An 18,884-nucleotide genomic window follows, 5' to 3' on the forward strand; every position below is an offset into this window, starting at 1 on the left:
AACTAATGAAATTCAGTCTTTTTCAAGGCTGATGCAGTTGAGGTGAAATGTTTATGTAAGCTTGTCTAAAGCATAAAATTCTACTCAATGATTCCTTTCAATTGGGTTCAGCATTTGTAACTATTAAAGAACCTCAACATTTCATTGTTAAAAAAAATACATCAATGCTTTTTTTTTTTTTTTTGTTTCGTTTTCTTTAGATATTATTTCAAGAAGGTGAGCGATGAGTTTGACTGCGGGGTGGTGTTCGAAGAGATACGCGAGGACGACGCCGTCTTGCCCATCTTCGAGGAAAAGATCATCGGGAAAGTTGAAAAGGTTGACTGAGGTGAACGCCGAAGGGGAAAGGAGGCAAAGCTGAAGTGGAGAGCAGGAGCTGAAGGTGAAAAGGGAAGTGAGAAACAGAGATCAGAGGAAAGTGAGACAGCAGGGAAGGATAAGAGGTGCTGAAGAGAAGACCTCATTCACATTTTTTTTGGAGTTCGATGTAGCATTGTAAAGTTTTCTAGACAGATGAAGAACAAAAGCACTCCTGAAGCTGCATATTTTTGATAAAGATATATCAGAGGAAGCCTCTCCTAAAGTAGCAGCACTTCCAATTTTTTTAAATGTCCAGATGCCAGATATGTACAGTTTGTGTTAAAGGGGTAATAACTTTTTGTTTTATTACTATTATTATTGTATTTCATCTATTTAAAATGAAATGGTTGAGTTTTATTAAAATGATTCTCGGGGTTAATGGTGATAGAAATTCATTTTCAAAGCCGACATTTATTATTTTTTTTGACTTGAATGTTTGTGATCTTCTAAGTGCTTTTATATGTTATCAGAACTTTATTTTGACAGGCTGCTTGTTTATCCACAAGTTGTGAACATGTTTTCTCAGTTGAGGTTTTCTTAATCTTACAGACAAACTCCTCAGAATCTTTTGGCACAGTTTGGAAGGTTTAATCTCATTTAAGATATTTAACGGACACTGAGAGTAATTTCATATGAAATTAAGCTATTTATTACAAGAATATCAGAACTGACGCAGTTGTGTAAAATATTTCTGATGTTCCTGGTTTGGTGTACGCTGACTGGCAATGTAGCTAACACAATTTTTAGGAGACTATATTTATTTATTTTGTTTTGCCCAATAGCAGCTAAAAGTAACAAAAGAAATGTGATGCAATAATTTCTAAAATAAAAAAAAAGAAAAGAAAAAAAAGAAAAATTGGAATCCAAATGTGAATCTATGCAAAATTATCACAAAACGTATTTGCCCCTTTGCATATTTCTTCTAATTTTTCCCTTTGGGTCACTTTCCTTCAGATCATCAAAGACATTTTTATATCAAGCACAACCACTGTAGAGACAAAATGCTTTCAAATTATTTAAGTAAGAAACAAAAACTTTCCAAACCAATAGCGTAATGACCCTCCAAACATTATAATTGGTTTTGTGACTCTTGCCAGCAACAACTACCATCAGTCTTTGAAATAGCAGTGATTCTTTTAAATATTTTAGCTATTTTTAATCTTTGAATATGTAGTTACTATTGAATGATATTTTATGCTTAAACGTTTTAATGTTAATGCTATCTGTAAAACTAAAAAAGGAGCCGTTTTACTGGTAGCTAATAAGAAGAAAATCCCTGAAACTTTTGTTGTTGTCTTTCTTTTTCTCTTTCTTTTTTTTTTTGCATTTGATTTGCAGTCAGTAATTGTCATTATGTTTCTTTTCCAAGATTTCTTAAAGAATGAACTCCATCATACATATGTTGTTGCGGTATTTCTTTTAGTGCGACTTTAAATCTTGAATAACTCTGTAGTCTGTAAATCAATGAAAATGCAGGCTGATTCCTAACCGGAAGCCTTTTCTGTGTGCCTGGCAGGAGCGTTATGATCTATATGTGATAAACACATTTTGCACCAAAGAAAAAAAAAAAGATATCCTTCGGAATGACCCATTTAAACGTCGTTTTACAGCAGCGCTTTATATCCCAGTCACTGCTTTTTTTGTAGTAGAAAACACACTGAAGACCGAACCTGTTTTTACGATTGAGATTTTCTTATGAATATCAGCAAAGGACTGAAGAAATACTTGATGAAGCTTGCAGAGTTACCGTTTTCCTTCCACTCGATGAGTAAAACGTCTCTTGTCATTTTACGTAGCCTGCCATCTTGGCCATATAAAGACAATGCTGAGGACATTTTCTGCACTGAAATGGCACAAAAACTAATACTAATGGCTCGGTGTCAGCTAAGTTTGCAAAGACAAAATGGGGATTCAAGGCCACCACATTTTTTTTTTTGTTTTATTTCTCATCATTGCGCTGGAATCCATAGTGAGAAATGAGCCATTTTAAGGATGTGAATTCTTATAGCAAGCAAGAACACTGGTAGACCATGAATGCAGAGTGCTGTATGTGTTTTATTGGAACACGGCATGTTACACTTTTTCTTTGTTTTTAAAGATGCTGCTTTTTAGATTAATAACTTAAATCAATTTAATATATTTGTTGTTTATTAGTGTCTATTAACTACCAGCTTGTTAATTTATGTGGTTTCAACATCCTCTGTTTTGCTGGTGAGTTATTTTTCATCCCTTTGAAACAAAGAATCTTTTCTGTTCTGTACGAGCTCCTCTCCTGGTTAAATCAATGTAATGTATACACTGAATTACAGAGTGCCTTTATTGCTATGCTAATGATGTCTGCAGCCCAACGTGACACAATTTCCTCCTTTGTTGAGATTTTGTTGAGATTTTTTTCCCGTGTGCATCCACTTTTTTTTAATCTATTTACGCAAATGTAAATATGTAGAATTTAAGCTGTCGGCAGTAAGCAGCTCAGCCTTCACATTTACAGTCTTGGACCTGTTTTTTTTTTTTTTTTTCTTGTTTTGTTTTGTTCACTAATTAGCACGGTGACCATTTTAAGGTACCAGAATAATAAATTCATGCAATAAACCACTATTTCAGCTTGGTGTGATTTGTCAGACTTCACCTTTAAATGGGACACGAGCCAGCAGTTAGTGGAAGTCATGAAATGCAGCTAAAAACAGATAGGAAAAGATTTTAAAAAAAAGTTGAATTCTCTGGTGTTTTGTTTAGCAAAGTCTCAACATTTTTACATTTTCAAGATTTTGATATTTTCTGTTAAAATATTTTGAAAAAGTAATGGGCCTTTATAATAAAATGGGAATACTGGAGTACTGTCTTAGTAAGACAGAATCAATAATGGAGTGATTATAGTAATCAGTGTTATCACCAATTATCAATTATTACCTTTTAATTACTAAACAGTAGTTTGTCATAGACATGCTAATCACATAATTATAAATTGTGCAAAATATATTACGCAGTTATGCTGTACTGGGATAATTTTTCATATAAAATGACTTCATTGTAACAACATTGTTGCATATGTAACACATAACACAGTTTGAATATGTCAACCTTTCTTTTTTCTTGGTTTGCTTTCACAATTGAGGTAAATTTAATAGTTTTCGACCTGTTGCTGCCACATTGTGTCGCGTTTACCCAGCAGCGTTTGTGCTGTGAAGCTGAGCAAATCCGCAATACTTTACTACAGACTGCAGATGGCGCTGTAATTCTCTAATTTCATCCGTGACGGTACATGTGATTGCCTGAATTAACGCCTCACAGTAAGCCATTAACGGAAACAGTTTGAAGAAACATGCCCCATTACGCAGAGATGGCATTCAGGTGGATCAATGTTCTAACAGACTGTAAGCAGAAAATAGGTTTCCCCTATTGGGAAATAAAAAAAGAACAGATTTCTAATGCAACATTGTTTTGAAACGACTCACCATGTGTGTCAGGAATAAATACATATTTACCCAGAACATCTCTTCTTTATATTAGCTGCTTAACTCTTGATAACCACAAGAAAACAGACACAATTGTTAAGGCAAGCTCCAAATAAGACTATCTTCATACACGTCCCAATTTTACAAAGCAGCACCAAGCTGCACAGTTTTTATTGTTTCTTTTCACATCTCAGCATGACTCCATCCTGCAACCTGTTGTTTGTTTGTGCCACTCTAGACTGAATCACCGAGAAACCTGATGACCTCCTGCCTCTTGACACTATTCGTTTTCTTGCCTCTTCCTCTGAGCTCTACTGATATAATTTGAGTCAAAATAAGGAAACAATGAACCAAAGTGAGGCAAAAACAAAATGACACCGCTGCAATTCTAATTGGAGTTAGACTAAGAGTGAAAACAGAGCAGTTGTGTTGTCTTCTTAGAAAAGCCTGCTCTACAATGCACTGGAAGGCTATTATTGATTTTTTTTTTTTTTGGTTTTGTCTAATAAAGTCAGATAATTACTGCTGAATTGAGGCTTAGACTAAATCCACTGCATTTAAACATAAAGTGATTCATATTATGAGAGAGCATGGAACTGAACAAAAATAGACAAACACTATTCTGCCTCCTTCCTGAATTGCTGTAATGCTGCCCTGACACAACGTCTTTATTTTTTCCAAACTGGAAGACAAGCTGAGCTAGGAACTGTTGACAAAATTCAGCATTATTATGCCCCAAAGCAATTTTCAAGATAAATAACAGTAGAGTTTCCAGGGCAACCAAACAGCCAGTGGAGATGCTGCCAAGGACATCGGTGACGTAGGTATGGATTTTCTAGAATTACCTCTAACCTTCTGGCAGGGCTAATCTCTTCACTTTTGGCAAATTTGACTTTAACAGCTGTGATAAATAATACCCACTCAACCCCTTGCTCCGCTTGTATTGGTCTTTTCATGCTTTGGATTTTTCTTCCCTCAGCCTTCCAAAAGGGCATGAGTTTTCTGATAACATAGAGGATTGCAACAACAGAGTAATAAAAACAAAAGTGTGTAATATTATGTAATTCCTTTTAATTTTTCCTTTTTTTTGTTATTAGGTTGCAACAATACCATAACAGAGTTGTTTTTTTTTAGTTTTTGTTTTGTTGATGAGTAAATGTATTTCACTTTAATAAAACATAATGACTTATTTCATTATTTTACAGCCTTAAAGTTACAATTATTGCATGGATATTTTCTATAACACAGTCACTGGTTGCTCCTTTCCCCAATATTTTCAATTTTAACATGAAAACAAGTTGCAGCATAACCACTCTACTGTTTATTAATTGACCTTAAGTATAGTATTACCAAGCAGCTGTTCAAAAATAAAATCCCCCCACCTTTTTATTTGGTCATTATTTTAACTACTTCCTCTTTTACCTTCCCAAGCTTAACAATCCATGTTGGGCATTGAACTCTGCCTGCAAATGGCTGGGGAATAAAGTCCTTGTTTAGAATCTCATTTTTATTTTTTCAGACCATGTAAAGGATCTGCACTTGTTTATTATTAACTTGTTCTATCAGGTGGTGGTGTAACGTTGTGGGGCGCGTGTTCAAATGTATTACCCACTGAGCAAAATTACATTTTCTGATCTGGGGAATGTTGACAACATCTTGAGTCCATGCCACAGAGAATTCAAGCAGTTCTGAAGGCAAAAGGTTGTCCGACCTGCTACTAACAAGGAGTGCTTACTGCAGTAGTTTTCTATCAAACCCCAAATGTTATTCGTCTCCTTTGTGTTTTATCCTCTTTATGTCTATGCTTCAATCATAAAAACCTTTAAAATCCCTTCAGAAATCCACTCTGTGTCCTAAACTCCCATCATATCAGTGGACTTCATCTGCGTCTAATGTCCAATTTTCCTCACAACACCTGAGGCTATTGATTCATTTTCTCTTTGTTTTCTCATCATCCCTCCCAATGCTCCAGGCTCTGCTACCACCTCACATAGAAACAGCAGTCTCTAAGGACTTCTTCTGTTTTGGCCCTCGTGCTAGTTAGTCATCTCCTTTTTCCGAAAGCACAGCAATAACCAACATCATAAGGAGAGCAAGCAAATTCACCTAAAAGCCAACATACAGTATTTATGTCTTGTGGTTTGCTGTCGCTGGGACAAATATCGACTAAAAACTTCTCCCTGGTTTCTCTCCTGCAACAGACAAATTCACTAAACACCCCCTCAGTCCAGCCAGCAAGAGTGAATCCTTCATGTGTGGGCACTGAGACAGCTTCACCAGCAGAACTCGCCCAATGATAGCTGCTCTCACAACAGAAGGAAGCAGCAAACGCGGAAGAGAATCCACCTGCAACGTTAAAGAAGCTTTGGAGACGGTTTGTCTCAGACCTTGGAGAACACACTTCACTGTGAGGATTAAATATGCACTGCTCTGTAACACGTCCGTGTCGTGCTCTAAAGCAGTTTGAATCTAACTGGCATATTTGCCTGGATCTACAATAATGCTAATTAGCGCAGGCCGAATTCTGTCTCTGCAGATGTGAGGAAGCCAAGTGAGCTGCTGCAGCAGGGGGGATATGAAGTCCCAGTCCTCACTGCAGGAGTGTGTGTCCTTTCAAGCTACAGGAAGAAAGAAAATCACTGCCTAATTTGGAAACGATGAGCTTGTTTTACTCGTGGCATGTCTGACTGCTCGCAAAAAGCAACATATGAATACGTACACAATAGCCTGACCGCACAAGGAAGACGTTTTCTTTTAACAATAGCAACAATTGATTTTGCAGTACAATAAATACAATGACTGCTACATTATCATTATGCACTCAAAACTGTCCTTTTCCATAATGTTGCACAGCTTGACTTCTGTCATAGGTACAATATCCTGTGAGTGAAACTAACAGAACTTTGAAGGAATTTAAACACAATACACCACCATGTCGTTAAAAGACAACAAAAGGTCAGTCACACAATTTAGTGACAGAAACTGCATTTGTCTCATTGGTGCATATAATTTGTATGCTGTATATATTATTTATGGCCGTTAAGCATAAACACAGTGAAATAGGCACGTCTTTGTTCTGTGCTTCGGTTGAGCTTTGTTGTGTTCAGTCAACTGAATAGATTAGAATGATATAATTTACATTTAAAACTGTTTTTCTTCCCCAGTAACTCAATGTTTACTGAATGACACTGAAACAGATTAAAACAATTAAAATTAAGTTCAAGGTCTACTGTAATTAAAATCAAATAAAAGTGTCCAACGCCTTTGATAACTCTGCATAATGCACAAGGTGAAATGAAGCTTGACTTTGCTATATATATATAGCAAATAACTAACTAACTAACTAACTAACTAACTAACTAACTAACTAACTAACTGACTGACTGACTGACTGACTGACTGACTGACTGACTGACTGACTAACTAACTAAGGATCATAACATCTCTTTCAAACATTATCAGTCTTTATTAAATAAGCATTTATTTAGCCATTTCATTTGTATTTTTGCTACAGAAGCAAAAATAAGCCAATAGTACTAAAGGATGCAATATGAAAACAGAATACTGATTGTACAAATCAAAAATATTTGTGTGGATTACAATCAACTGCCTTGATGCTGAAATGTGCTGTACAAATACATTTGATTGACTGATTGAATCAGACTGAGATAACTGGAGTTAACTGCTGTAATATAACAATAATATTGCAATAATCATTCATATTTCTGATTTTCCTTCTTAACCAAATATGCTCTGCAACACAACCTCACAGCAGAAACTGGTTTATTTGGTCATTTAAGCTATCCAGTCGACAGTACATTCCTTCTCACCATTAAAACGTCCGGAAACATAACAAAATGCAGAACAGAAACAAAATGCTTTTTTTTTTTTTTTACAGCTCTGAGGTAGAACACAACCTTACAGTAAAGTACAATTATCTGTACTTTGTGGCGAAAAATAAATCTGCAAATGCGTGGTTATCATTTCACAGCTTTACAATATTAAATACATTTTAAAATACACTCGGATACATAAGTGCACTCATTGACAAACACATTCTTTTAACTGCATAATATTTTACACTAAAGAGAAACATGCCATGGATACAAAATACAAGAAAAGCAAGAAAATGTGTGCAAATACTGTAGAGTTCTAAAAGATTTCTGTAAGTCATCAATCCCGAACTTTGCACTTATTAATATTTTTTTTATATATCTTAGCTCAAAATGTCTCGTGTCAAACCTGATTTCTACATCTGGCACACAACAGTGTGCTCTGAGACATATTTAGGAACTTCTATATGCAGGTGTAAAACTGCACTGTAAATACTTAACTGTTTTGCACAACTGTCTGCAGAGTTAGCTTAAATACACATTTTGCTAAAATGAACAATTATCTCGACACGAGAGAACAGCATTTGCATGCAAAATACAAAACACACAACCTGTTCCACGAAAAACTACACCTTGATATCCGACGGGTAGATTTAATCCTAACAGGAAGGTCAGATTAGACTCCAGTGATTACACCTGAAAACTGGATCACGTTGAGAAAAATCCAGCAAATGAAAACCTAAGCTTGGAAATGGTAGTTAAAAAGTGGTGCGAAGAGGATTTATGAAGTGATGACGCTCACATCAGCAGGGAGGAACAACAACAGAGAACTCCTTGTAAGCGACACGACAACCTTGCAGCCTCAATTTCATTAATTGCAACCAATCATTTGAAAAAAGATTACCTTGACAGATGAAACAAAATCTTTCTTTGCAGCTCTACCAGTGGAAAACTAGTGGAAAATATGAATGACAAAACTGTAAGTACTTGAACTGAAATATGTCTGCTGGTTGGTGTTGTAGTGTAGTTGAGTTGAGCTGACAGTATTAATGAGACAGGAAAAGACTTTTCTAAAATCATGTCCACATGCCAAGATTAATGCAGTAACGGATTAGAAAGATGGGATTAATGAAGAACATTTTCATGTTCAGTAGTTAACTGTCTCTCAGTTAACGTGCCTCCCAATTAACCCCGCAAATTTAAATTTGGAATCGATGAAAAAAATGTAGACTTTTTCTATTGTCGTTGCACAGTTGTACACATAAGGCAATCTCGCTCTGAAACCGATCTGATCGTTCGTCAAGTCGGGTGCTGAAAGGGGGAATTTAGCGTCACTGTGGGCTCTCTCGGCTCCACTCGCCTCGGCCTGTTCATCATTTCGCATTCATTCTGTCGAACGTTCTCCTCGTTCATGTGCGATACCTCCGTGGAGCCCGCCTCGAACCCAGGCCCCGTGTTGGCCACGTGGACCACGTGAACTTTGTTTCTGCCGTTCTTAATGAGGATGCAGCTGAAGACTTTCTTGAAACCTTTGCGGAAGTGTTTGGACACCAGAGCGTACACAATGGGGTTGACGCAAGAGTTGGCGTAGGCCATGCAGTGAGAGAGTAGCCTGAAGGCGTAAGTGGTCTGATTGAAAGGGAAGTCTCCGTATAGATAGCACAGTATCACTACGTGGTATGGCAGCCAGCATATGCAGAAGAGCACAGTTACAATGATGATCATCTTGGTGACTTTACGCTTGGCTCTCTTAGATTCGGACATACCATCCAGCGGGTCGACGGCTGTCCAGAGGTACTTGATGGTTCGGGTGTACGAGAGGCTCACAACCAGCACAGGAATGACGTAGCCAAACAGGAAGGTGCAGGTGTCTAGGACCTTACGGTTCTGCTCCTCCCAGCCGGGGATACACACAGTGCTGTTAGCAAAATCAATCAGGTCATAGTAGCTAAGATATGGACCTGCAAAGACCAAGGAGAGACCCCAGATAACCACCATGGCGACCACTGCATTACAAGGGGTTCTCAGCTCTCTGGAGCGCAGAGGGTAGCGGATGGCCAGATATCTGTAAAGATAAAGACAAACAAATTCAGTCTGTTCTTAATGTTTCATGGTGTGATTGTAAAGAGTATACAATCATCTGTCATTCTAAATGTTACCAATAAGTACCAGTATTTCTTATCACAAAATATCAGACACTTGCAACCTGAACCTTCTCAGAAGTTGCTGGCCTATTAAAATTTCTCCAAAGTAGCTTTGGTCACACCTTTAGGAGGTCACAAAAGAACTCTAAACAGCAAAAGGAAATTTGATAAAAAATTTGTGTCCAGAAAACATTTCTAAAGCTCCGTATACAGGAATTAAAATTACAATTCGATTAACAATAAAAGACTTTGTGAAGGGAGAATAATTGTACCTGTGAGTTGTAAACAAAGACAACACCAGTGTTCATTGCTCATGGTTAAAGATGGTTAAAGGTTTTGGAGTCAGTTTTTGATATTGGTGATGCGGCTCCCTGCACGGTCTTTGTATTTGCCAAACTCCCTGTTAATGACCATAAAGTAGTCTTAGATCTTGTTCTTGTTGTTTTGATTCTTTCAGTTTGTGTCCAATACACAAACTGAAAGAATTAAAATGAATTACTTTTAATTCTATAAAAATTTTAATAGAATTAAAATGAACTAATTTCGTTAATTAATTTTCCAATTAAATGAACTACTTTCTTTGACATTCAAGACATATGCAGTGCAAGAAATACAGATGGCTGAAAGTTGTCCGATTTCATCCCACATAACATCAGTAAATAAACTGGTAAGCAAATTAATTTTTATTTCTAGTATTAGAAAAAATGCTTTTAGTGCTTGGATATTCAACTCCGGCACTGATAGCGAAGTAATGTTAAGTCCTTACAAGAAAACTTTCCACTTAAATTTACCCTGCAAGCTCTTCTGAAGGCTTGAATGGTACACACACTCAGCATGAGTCACCTCTTTTTGCTGAGCAGAACAAAAAACCTATTGTACCTAAAAATATTAATGGAACTTTATAACACCGTGTGCAGCATTCACAAAGAGGATTTTTTTTTATTATTTGTGTACTGTCTGATCTTACATTTGATTTGATGAGATGGGTCTGAATTGGAAAAGCACAAGTAGACAAAACGACAATGAAAAAAACATTTATGAACAATAAAAAACAAGTATTAAAAAAAAAAAAAAAAACGAGTACAAGAATAATATTGTGTTATATCCTATATAATTACGTACAATATGTATAAAAACAAAACGTACCGCTAAAAATCAGGGAAATATTGAATAAGATAGCCTTTCTCTTTTCTGTTTTAAAGAATTTGATGTGGTCTAAAAACTGACCTGGAAATATGCACCAGTAACGAGAGAACATGATCTGTGCTCAGGACAGGTGTTCGCTAAACATGCAATCTGTTGAAATGTTTTAATGTCTCTTTGGATGCAATGAAGAAAATGAAGTCAGCTGTTGCTTTCCATTAAACCACACGGTGATAATATCGTCATTACAACGGATTTCGCAGTGGTTTAGCCGTTATCAGTGTTGGAGTGAGGGTTTGTTTTAAACTGCTGTGTGAAGCTTGCTTGTTTCCTCTACAATATGCGTGTTATTTATCAGGCTTTCTTGGACAGTCCTGAAGCATGCGTGTTTGGATTGTGGATGATTCTTAAACGACCCTGGGTCTCTGATGGACAGACAGCCTGTCTAAAATGTCACCTTCTTTTGGCAGGCGAGAACTGGCTGGACATAGGAAGTTTGCATCCCTTATCTTTATGTCAAAGTTGTGAAAACTAAACAAATAACTCACAAAACCAGCACATTATCATGCCCTACTTTTTTTTTTTTGATTAGATATTTGTGTTTGTAGCTTAAAGTGGCCTGAGCTGAATGTCCTCTGACAGGTGTCCCCAATGTTTCAGCTTCTTTTGCAGTGATTTTCGGCAAAACAGCACATACATCTCTCAGCCTTTTCCATTTATGAAACACTTCAGTCACCTCTCCAGAGGCAGAAAGGACAGCTTCTCTGCTCTTTGATATTTCCCTGAAATGGTTGCTAAAGGCACTTATGTTTGACATGAAAGGCAGAAACAAGACCCTTTGAACCTACTTGAATGAAACCTCAGTGGTTCGAACAACTAACGTCCCTGTTTGCAGCCGTCCGGCTTTATTCATTGGTGGAATTTGAAAGAAATGTTCATTTTCATCACGTTGCTTTGAAATTTGGGATTCAAAACAATGTTGTAGCAAGAAAAACGGGAGTTCCTTAATTCCACAGATGTGCTATGAAGACAACAGTTACACTGACTGACTTGGCTCAACCAAGAAGTTACACAAATACCCATAGCTTATTACTGTATTTAGTGCACTTTGTGTTTTGTACCCTATGTACATGCAAAAACACAAAATACATTTTCAACATGAATTATCCATGAAAACCACCATGCTTCACCTGGAAATACTGTAAAGCATTTGTCTTCTTGAACTTTGATTTAATTCCCAATGAGGATTCTCCACTCAAAGGCCTTCTTTTCAGATAGTTTTTTCTATGTGTATGTGGGTCTGTATTTATAGAACAAAGAGTGTGGGGAAAAAAAAACAGAAGAAATGTATTATTAACAGCCTGACTCAGAGCTTCAGTTTCATTTTTTTTTCAGACAGAGGAGGAAACAGCGAGTGAATCCTCTGAAGGGTAAACACAGCCAGTATGAGTGGAGATTCTGCTGCAGTGAGCAACTCCTCAATGACTGTCCATACTGACAGAGCTGATTATGCTACCCAACAACTGTAATAATTACTCAGTGCTTTCTCTGCGTGGGGGAATCATTTTTAGCCAGGGACGCTGCATGATTGTCTCATAAGATATTCAATTACGGCTTAATTGTCTTGTGAGGTCATGTGAGTCTTTCATTAATTCCGTTCATGTGTGCCTTTGGGGTTTCACTGCTAGAGCCTGCTTTTTTCACATGGGAAAAAAAATGCAGTCTGTGAGGTTAGCCAATGTTGTTGGTAAATTATTCATTACAATAAACAGATATCATAAAATAAAGTAAAATAAAAATGAAGACCTTGAATTTATATTTTTACCTATAAACATTTACAGTCAAAGGCTTATTAGAAAACCAAATAGGTGAACAATTTACATACGAATAGATGTCACATCTCATAATGCATGATTATATTTTAGCTTAAAAATTGTGGTTTCCATAGGAGTTCATTATAATTTTTATCATCAAGTAATCAATTACTTAGATTGTTAGTTTACTAAATATCAATGGTACAGCATTACAACTTATTTACTTCAATTAATATTTAGGTTTCTGGCAGTATTTAGACACTTGTTGCACCGAGTCAAATCAAGACAAAATTGTATTTATTCATCTCATAAATACATGTATCTGTGAAAAAAAATGTAAGTAGAAAACAAATCTGTATTGAAAACGTTCCTTTTTCTTCTTGGGAATCAATGCAATTCCCGAGAAATGTCTGAGCAGTACCAATATTGGGATTCATCTGCAAAATATATTTGAGCAGATTTTTTTCTCTTTCAGGTCTTAAGGATTAAAATTTCAATAAAGACAGACTGTTCATTTCAAAGGCTAAAAGAAAGAAGGCATTCATGAGATGCACAGTTACAGCTTAAGAGTATCTTGAGAGAATAGTTATTAATTTATGCATGTGCGTGTGTGATGTATTAGCTCTCAATAATGAATCACAACCTTTAGGGAAGTGAGGAATTTCTTAAGGCTTGATGAGCTTGAATTAGTCATTTGAATGGGGTGCATTTCTAATTCAAGACACAAAATAAAATCAACGGTGGAACAAAGAATCGACAAAAGATTTTCCTCATGCCTGCACACATTCATTGCTCTAGAGGTAAAGTAAGAAGGTAAACAAAACTGAATGAGGATGCTCAATCAACCAAATGCTGTATTAAAGATTTTTATTGGTATTACATTTTTAAATCTAATCAAAATAGTTAAAAGAAGTGAAGACTATCTCAACGTGATGGGATTGCAGAAAACATGTTGCTTTGAAATGTTTGTAACGACTTTGAAACAAACCCCTTATTGAAAGTCTGAGCTGCAATTAGAATACAACTAAATTGGAATAGAGTCAATTAGGAGTTAGGTTGGAACAGAATAAATCTATTTAATCCCAAACATTAATCGCCTTACCTGTCAACTGATACAGCAGCCAGTGTGAAGCTGCTGGCGTACATGGTGAGGTTGATGAAGAAGTGGACCACTTTGCACATGAAGGAGCCAAACACCCATCCCTCCAGAGAATAGATGGTGGCTTGGAAGGGAACGCAGAAGATTATGAAGAAGAAGTCGGCCACGCTCAAGTTGAGTATGAACAGGTTGGTCGTGTTGTATCCGAGCTGGCCGCTCCGCAGCAGCACAGCGAGCACCAGGCTGTTGCCGATGGTGCCAAGCAGAAAGATGAGGGAGAAAACCACAGACACGATCACACTGGTGGGGTTCAGCTGGTAGCTTTCAGAAACGTTGGCCTGTCCTCCTGTCCAGCTGAAATCCTCAAAGTCAGACATTTTGTTGAATCTAGAATGAAAAACGAACGATAATTCAAGCATGTGCCGGAAAAGACACTTACGGTGCCTGTCTTAAAATGAAAGCTATGAATACATTTAGAAAAAGAGCCAAATCCTCTGAGGATGGTGAATGTGCTGACGTGATGACAAAGGTCGTCTCAATGCAGGGTTAATTGCAACGGAAATGACAAGCCTCTAATCAGCTGAATGTTTTTCTCCAAAAGTTTTGGAAACGGTTCACAAATTCACACAGACCAATGTAAATAAGACTATGTAAAGGGTAGTGATGTTCAACCATCATGTAACTAGCAAAATGTTATTTGTGGAGAAAAACTACATAGAGATGCTGGTGTAAGTTGGTGGCGAGATGGATGGAGGTAAAGGCAGGGAAACTGTTGAAGAAAATCTGGAGGATGCAAATGATTTAACGCTGAAAAATATGTTGAAAAGCAACCCGCCACATATATGATGGTTTGATTGCTTGATTAGTTAATTAATTGAAAAACAGTGGAAAGAGGTTTTCAGATAATGACAAAAACTGATCAAAGCAAATGCAAATGTTGCTCAAATTTAGCAACAGCGATACATTTATGTTTAATCAAATCATAGTTTTGTTTATTTTTTGGGGGGTTGTTTTCTGCCAGTTGCATCTTTACTGTTTCGATGCTATATAATTATGTGATGCACTGCTGCAGTTGACCTCAAGAGGTAATTGGACCAATAAGCGACTCGCTGTGCCCGAGCTCAGCTCCACTCCACTGTAATTGAATGGCTCGCTTCTCTAACCCACCGCTATCTGAGTGCTCCGCTTAAATTTACTCAGCGAAAACAAAAAGAGCAGGAGCTCATCTATGGATACTGGGATGCTTCCCTTCCTGCCACGGCTATATGGAAGCATTGATCCCTACCAACAATCAGCACTAAGAGACCCACTCCTCTCTGTCATATTCTGGCCTGAAACAATGTCATATTGAACCCTCTGACGTGCAAGTAATGTCTCCAATGACGTCAATCTGCTCTCATGTCACAGGTTCCCTCATTTCACATCGCACAGCAGCCACCGGTATGAAATTGAAACTAAAGTGGTCCACTTGGAGGTGAATCATAGAGTCACACACACACACAGCAAAATATGTCTAAACACGTTTATATTCCAACAAAGAGAGTGTTTTTTTTTGTGTGTGTTGAAAGGTGCTAAAAAACAACACGGTTTGTAATTTATTATTTCCCTTACTATAACGAGACCATTTTTGGCAGTTAATCGTTAAAAGCCAGTTTATAATTACGGGTGCTAAAGGAAGTAATGGGTGTATGGTGACAAAGAGGACATGCAAAATTCCAATTACGCATGATCATCTTCTCTAATTGTGCAATTAGATCCTTTGTGAAATGAGGCAATATCTGCAATTAACCCATAATCCACAGACACCTATATATCAGCACCAACATTTGTTTTTATTGCTGCATCTGCATCACAACTTTGAGTGGCAGATTTTTTTGCTCTGGGGGTGATCGTCGGGCTTTGATGCTGCAGCCTCTCAGAAGATGTGACAGACAGGACAAAGAGGCTGGGGTGTATTTGTTTCAAGTGTGTTTTTATCAACTCTTCCTTTTTCAAAGAAAATCTTTTTTCTTTTTTTAGTGAGTAGACTTAATAGGAACAACTTGCTCTTTGAAAGCGCCATTGATTTTCAGAAGATCAATATGAAATCACTCTCAACGCAATGCACTTCATTTAGGAATTGTGCTCTTTGTAATAGCATTTGAGTGCAATTGTGCTCTAAAATTGAAGTATGTGAAACTTTCAATCTACACAAACTACTGCCTTTTTCTTTTTCTTTCGTTGGCACTGCGGTATTTATGTTACGGTTGCAATTTTGTATCGTTAATGAGATCAGAGAAAGGAAGCAACCCACGCCTATGTCACTGCTGCTTACCGACCTCATTCAGGAACCCAGCAGGTTCAATGAAGAGGAAAACGCTGGAATTTGCTCTGCAGCAAATGAGCAGCTTGATTATGTTTGATGACGCTTTAATAAGAGGCTACTCATCACCCTAATCAAAAGAATGTCATTCCCTACCAAAGAGATGGCAAGGGCAGGCTGAAAACACCAACGTAAAATATTCTTGAGTCGCAGCTGCCTGTTAAATAAAGAGATTGTTAATTTTTTTTCAATCTCTTAGGAAACAATGGATATGTTTATCATCTACTTTTAAAAAAATTATAAGTGTAATGGAAAAGTACGTTATATGTTAAGTTATTTCCAGCTACAGATTGAAAAAAACAGATGCAGGAATGCCCCGATTAAATTTATGTAGAGGGGATAACACCTGCTGCCTGCTGCTGCAGAGGAATTTACTTCACAGCTCCGTTCCAGATTTAGGCAGCACTAAACCCACCTTCTTAACCTTAAGGCTACGCAATTTGCACTGATATAAAATGTTCGTCTACAGCAATATGCCGGTGGTAAGACTTCAATCAGAGCTGGACGTGTTTCGGGATCGCTGGGATCAGAGGAAACGGGGACAGATGAGCAGATGCTTCATGGTCTGGTGCATGCAACACTAGACATGCAGTAAAATTCAGAGGCTTTGGTTGTGCTCTGCATGATGTATTCGGAGGTGCATGTAGGAGTTAAAGAAAAGGAATCAGTAAAAGAGTAAAGGAAACAGGAAATCCAAAGAGAGATGAAGAGATTGAGGGGGGTGTACCACAGCCAAAAACAGAGTCAGCGGAAATATATGAGCCTCAAAATAATTTATCCTAAATAAGAAACAAGACTCAAACACCCACACTGTGAGAGTCAAAGTTAAGCTATGATAAGATAAGCTATGTTTGTGATGAACAAATGTGAAGAACAAATACATGTTAAAGATCTGGATACTAAATGTTTGGCAGAACGGTTTATTTTTATCTTGCATAACCAGCAACAGCAGGATGCAGATCAAGTATGGGTGCTGCAGAGAAAACCTACCGGACTGATGATGCTGGACAGTATCCAAAGCCTCCCAATCTTCTCCGATTAGGTACAACACTCCCAGGGGACCAATGCTGTTATCATGCTGATTCCTTTTGTGCAGACATCTCTTCCCTACCAGCATCCATCGCTGTCTGCCTGGGTCGCTGCTGTCTTACTCTCTTTCTCTGCCTGCCTCCCCCCACCCTTCACAAGAACTCCTCCTCCACATTCACTTTAATGTTCACACTTCACTGCAGAGAAGGATGGGAGAGAGCTGAGGTATTGAGGGAGGTTTTAACGCCTGCCAGGCTCACTGTCACTGCGTAAATCAGGAGGTCATCTGATAAAGAGTTGCCAAGTATAACTGAGGATACCCTCTGAAGAGTGTGAACCCAGATCCTGCGTTGTTATACAAAGGGTTACCTTTTGCTTCTCCATTTACATCGACAGCCGTAGCCTGGTAAGAAGGAGACGGAGTTATTCACTGCAGACAAGGTGGAAAATGTCTCAAAGTTGTACACTTTAGTTAGTTAGCTAATGTTTTGGAGTATTAAGGTAGAGATAAATGTCTGGAGCAAAATTCATTAAAATTCAACCGTTAAAATGATCTTTTGCTTACCTGAGATTGGGTTGTAAGGTCTGGAAGGGAAAGCCCAGACGTTCCTCATCCCAGCATTACTCTCCAGCTCATTCTAGGGATCCCAAGGTGTTGAAAGGCTGGAAGAAGCTATTTATAGTCCCTCCGGTGGGTTCAGGATTTGCCCCAGGGTCTCCACCAAGTGGAAAATGTTGCAAATTTTTGACAGGAGGCATCTACTAGGTTGTCTCTATCACATGCCCAAACCATGTTGGGCATGAAACAGTGTACACTGAGCTTCCCTTAGATGACTGAGTTTCTCCCTCTGTTGGCCAAGTCAGGCTATTCTGTAGAAGAAGCTTGTTTTAGCTGCTTCTATCCTGAATTTAGTTTATTGATTCGTTTCTCATGATCAAGTGATGGTTGGTCAAATGCCTAAGTGAGAGTTTTGCTTTTTGGATCAATTCTTTGTTCACCTGAACAGACTGGAGAATCGCTCACGTTGCTAGAGACAATTTCTGTTGTTTTTTTTCTTTTTTATATAAGAACTAAATACTCATTGAAAACAACCCCAGTCAAATAGTCCCAATAGACCTCAAAAAATGCCTTGAGGGATGCAGTAATAAGGCTCCTCAAGATCCCCAAAACATATCTAGACCAGCCAAACAAACATCCGAGACCATTCTATGGTAATAAAGATCTGCTCTTCACAGACATTGAAGAGGAACATCAGCCACAACAGCCAAGAGTTTTCAGCATGAGGTTCTATCCATGGAGACCTTGTAAAATACTTTAGCAATCTCTACCATATTGATGGACTCTGCCACGCCCGTTTGTATGTTCTGCACAATCCCTGCGTAATGTCTCGCATGACAATTTCATGCTAACAAATGGTAACTTGTTCTCATGGCTTCATGAATTCATCCTTACCTTGAGCAAAGCATAAGATGAGCAAAACCAGGAACCTTTGGACGAAACAAGATTTTCTCCAAACATCAGAGGGTTCAGCACAAAAATGTTCTCCTTCTTGCAGTCAGCTTGAGAACCTTCTCCTCACAAAAGTTGCGATATTTAAATAGTAGTAATTTAATGTGAAGAAATGTAATTTAATGCAATGTAAAT

The 18,884-nt window shown here is 37.7% G+C and overlaps 2 protein-coding genes across 5 annotated transcripts in view; one reads left to right on the top strand and one right to left on the bottom strand.

The window, feature by feature from the left end:
* The window catches only part of axin1 (axin 1), a 28,848-nt gene extending 25,890 nt beyond the window's left edge, over positions 1-2,958 (top strand). For all 4 annotated transcript variants that reach the window (XM_008415921.3, XM_008415918.3, XM_017306375.2 and 1 more), the window contains one exon: positions 201-2,958. In XM_008415921.3, coding sequence (XP_008414143.2) covers positions 201-327 — 127 coding nt within the window. In that variant the 3' untranslated portion in view covers positions 328-2,958. The remainder of the gene's footprint in view (positions 1-200) is intronic.
* A 4,623-nt stretch (positions 2,959-7,581) lies between these two features.
* On the bottom strand, positions 7,582-17,777 carry galr2b (galanin receptor 2b). The gene is made up of 3 exons (XM_008415917.3): positions 17,201-17,777; positions 13,852-14,235; positions 7,582-9,713 (listed from the first exon to the last, which is right to left on the bottom strand). Exons 2-3 carry the CDS (start codon positions 14,223-14,225, stop codon positions 8,948-8,950), a joined length of 1,140 nt encoding a protein of 379 aa, XP_008414139.1. The 5' UTR covers positions 14,226-14,235; positions 17,201-17,777; the 3' UTR covers positions 7,582-8,947.
* Between the last annotated feature and the right edge of the window lie 1,107 nt (positions 17,778-18,884).

The sequence above is a fragment of the Poecilia reticulata genome, chromosome 8 (genome assembly GCF_904066995.2).
Source record: "Poecilia reticulata chromosome 8, P_reticulata-male-v2, whole genome shotgun sequence".
Classification (NCBI taxonomy): domain Eukaryota; kingdom Metazoa; phylum Chordata; class Actinopteri; order Cyprinodontiformes; family Poeciliidae; genus Poecilia; species Poecilia reticulata.

What these genes read in the sequence shown, in the direction of transcription:
- galr2b (XM_008415917.3), bottom strand. Translation starts at nt 14,225, where the DNA reads ATGTCTGACTTTGAGGATTTCAGCTGGACAGGAGGACAGGCCAACGTT. An exon ending in GCTGCTGTATCAGTTGACAG is followed by an intron (nt 9,714 to 13,851) that starts GTAAGGCGATTA and finishes TTATCTTTACAG; the next exon opens with ATATCTGGCCATCCGCTACC.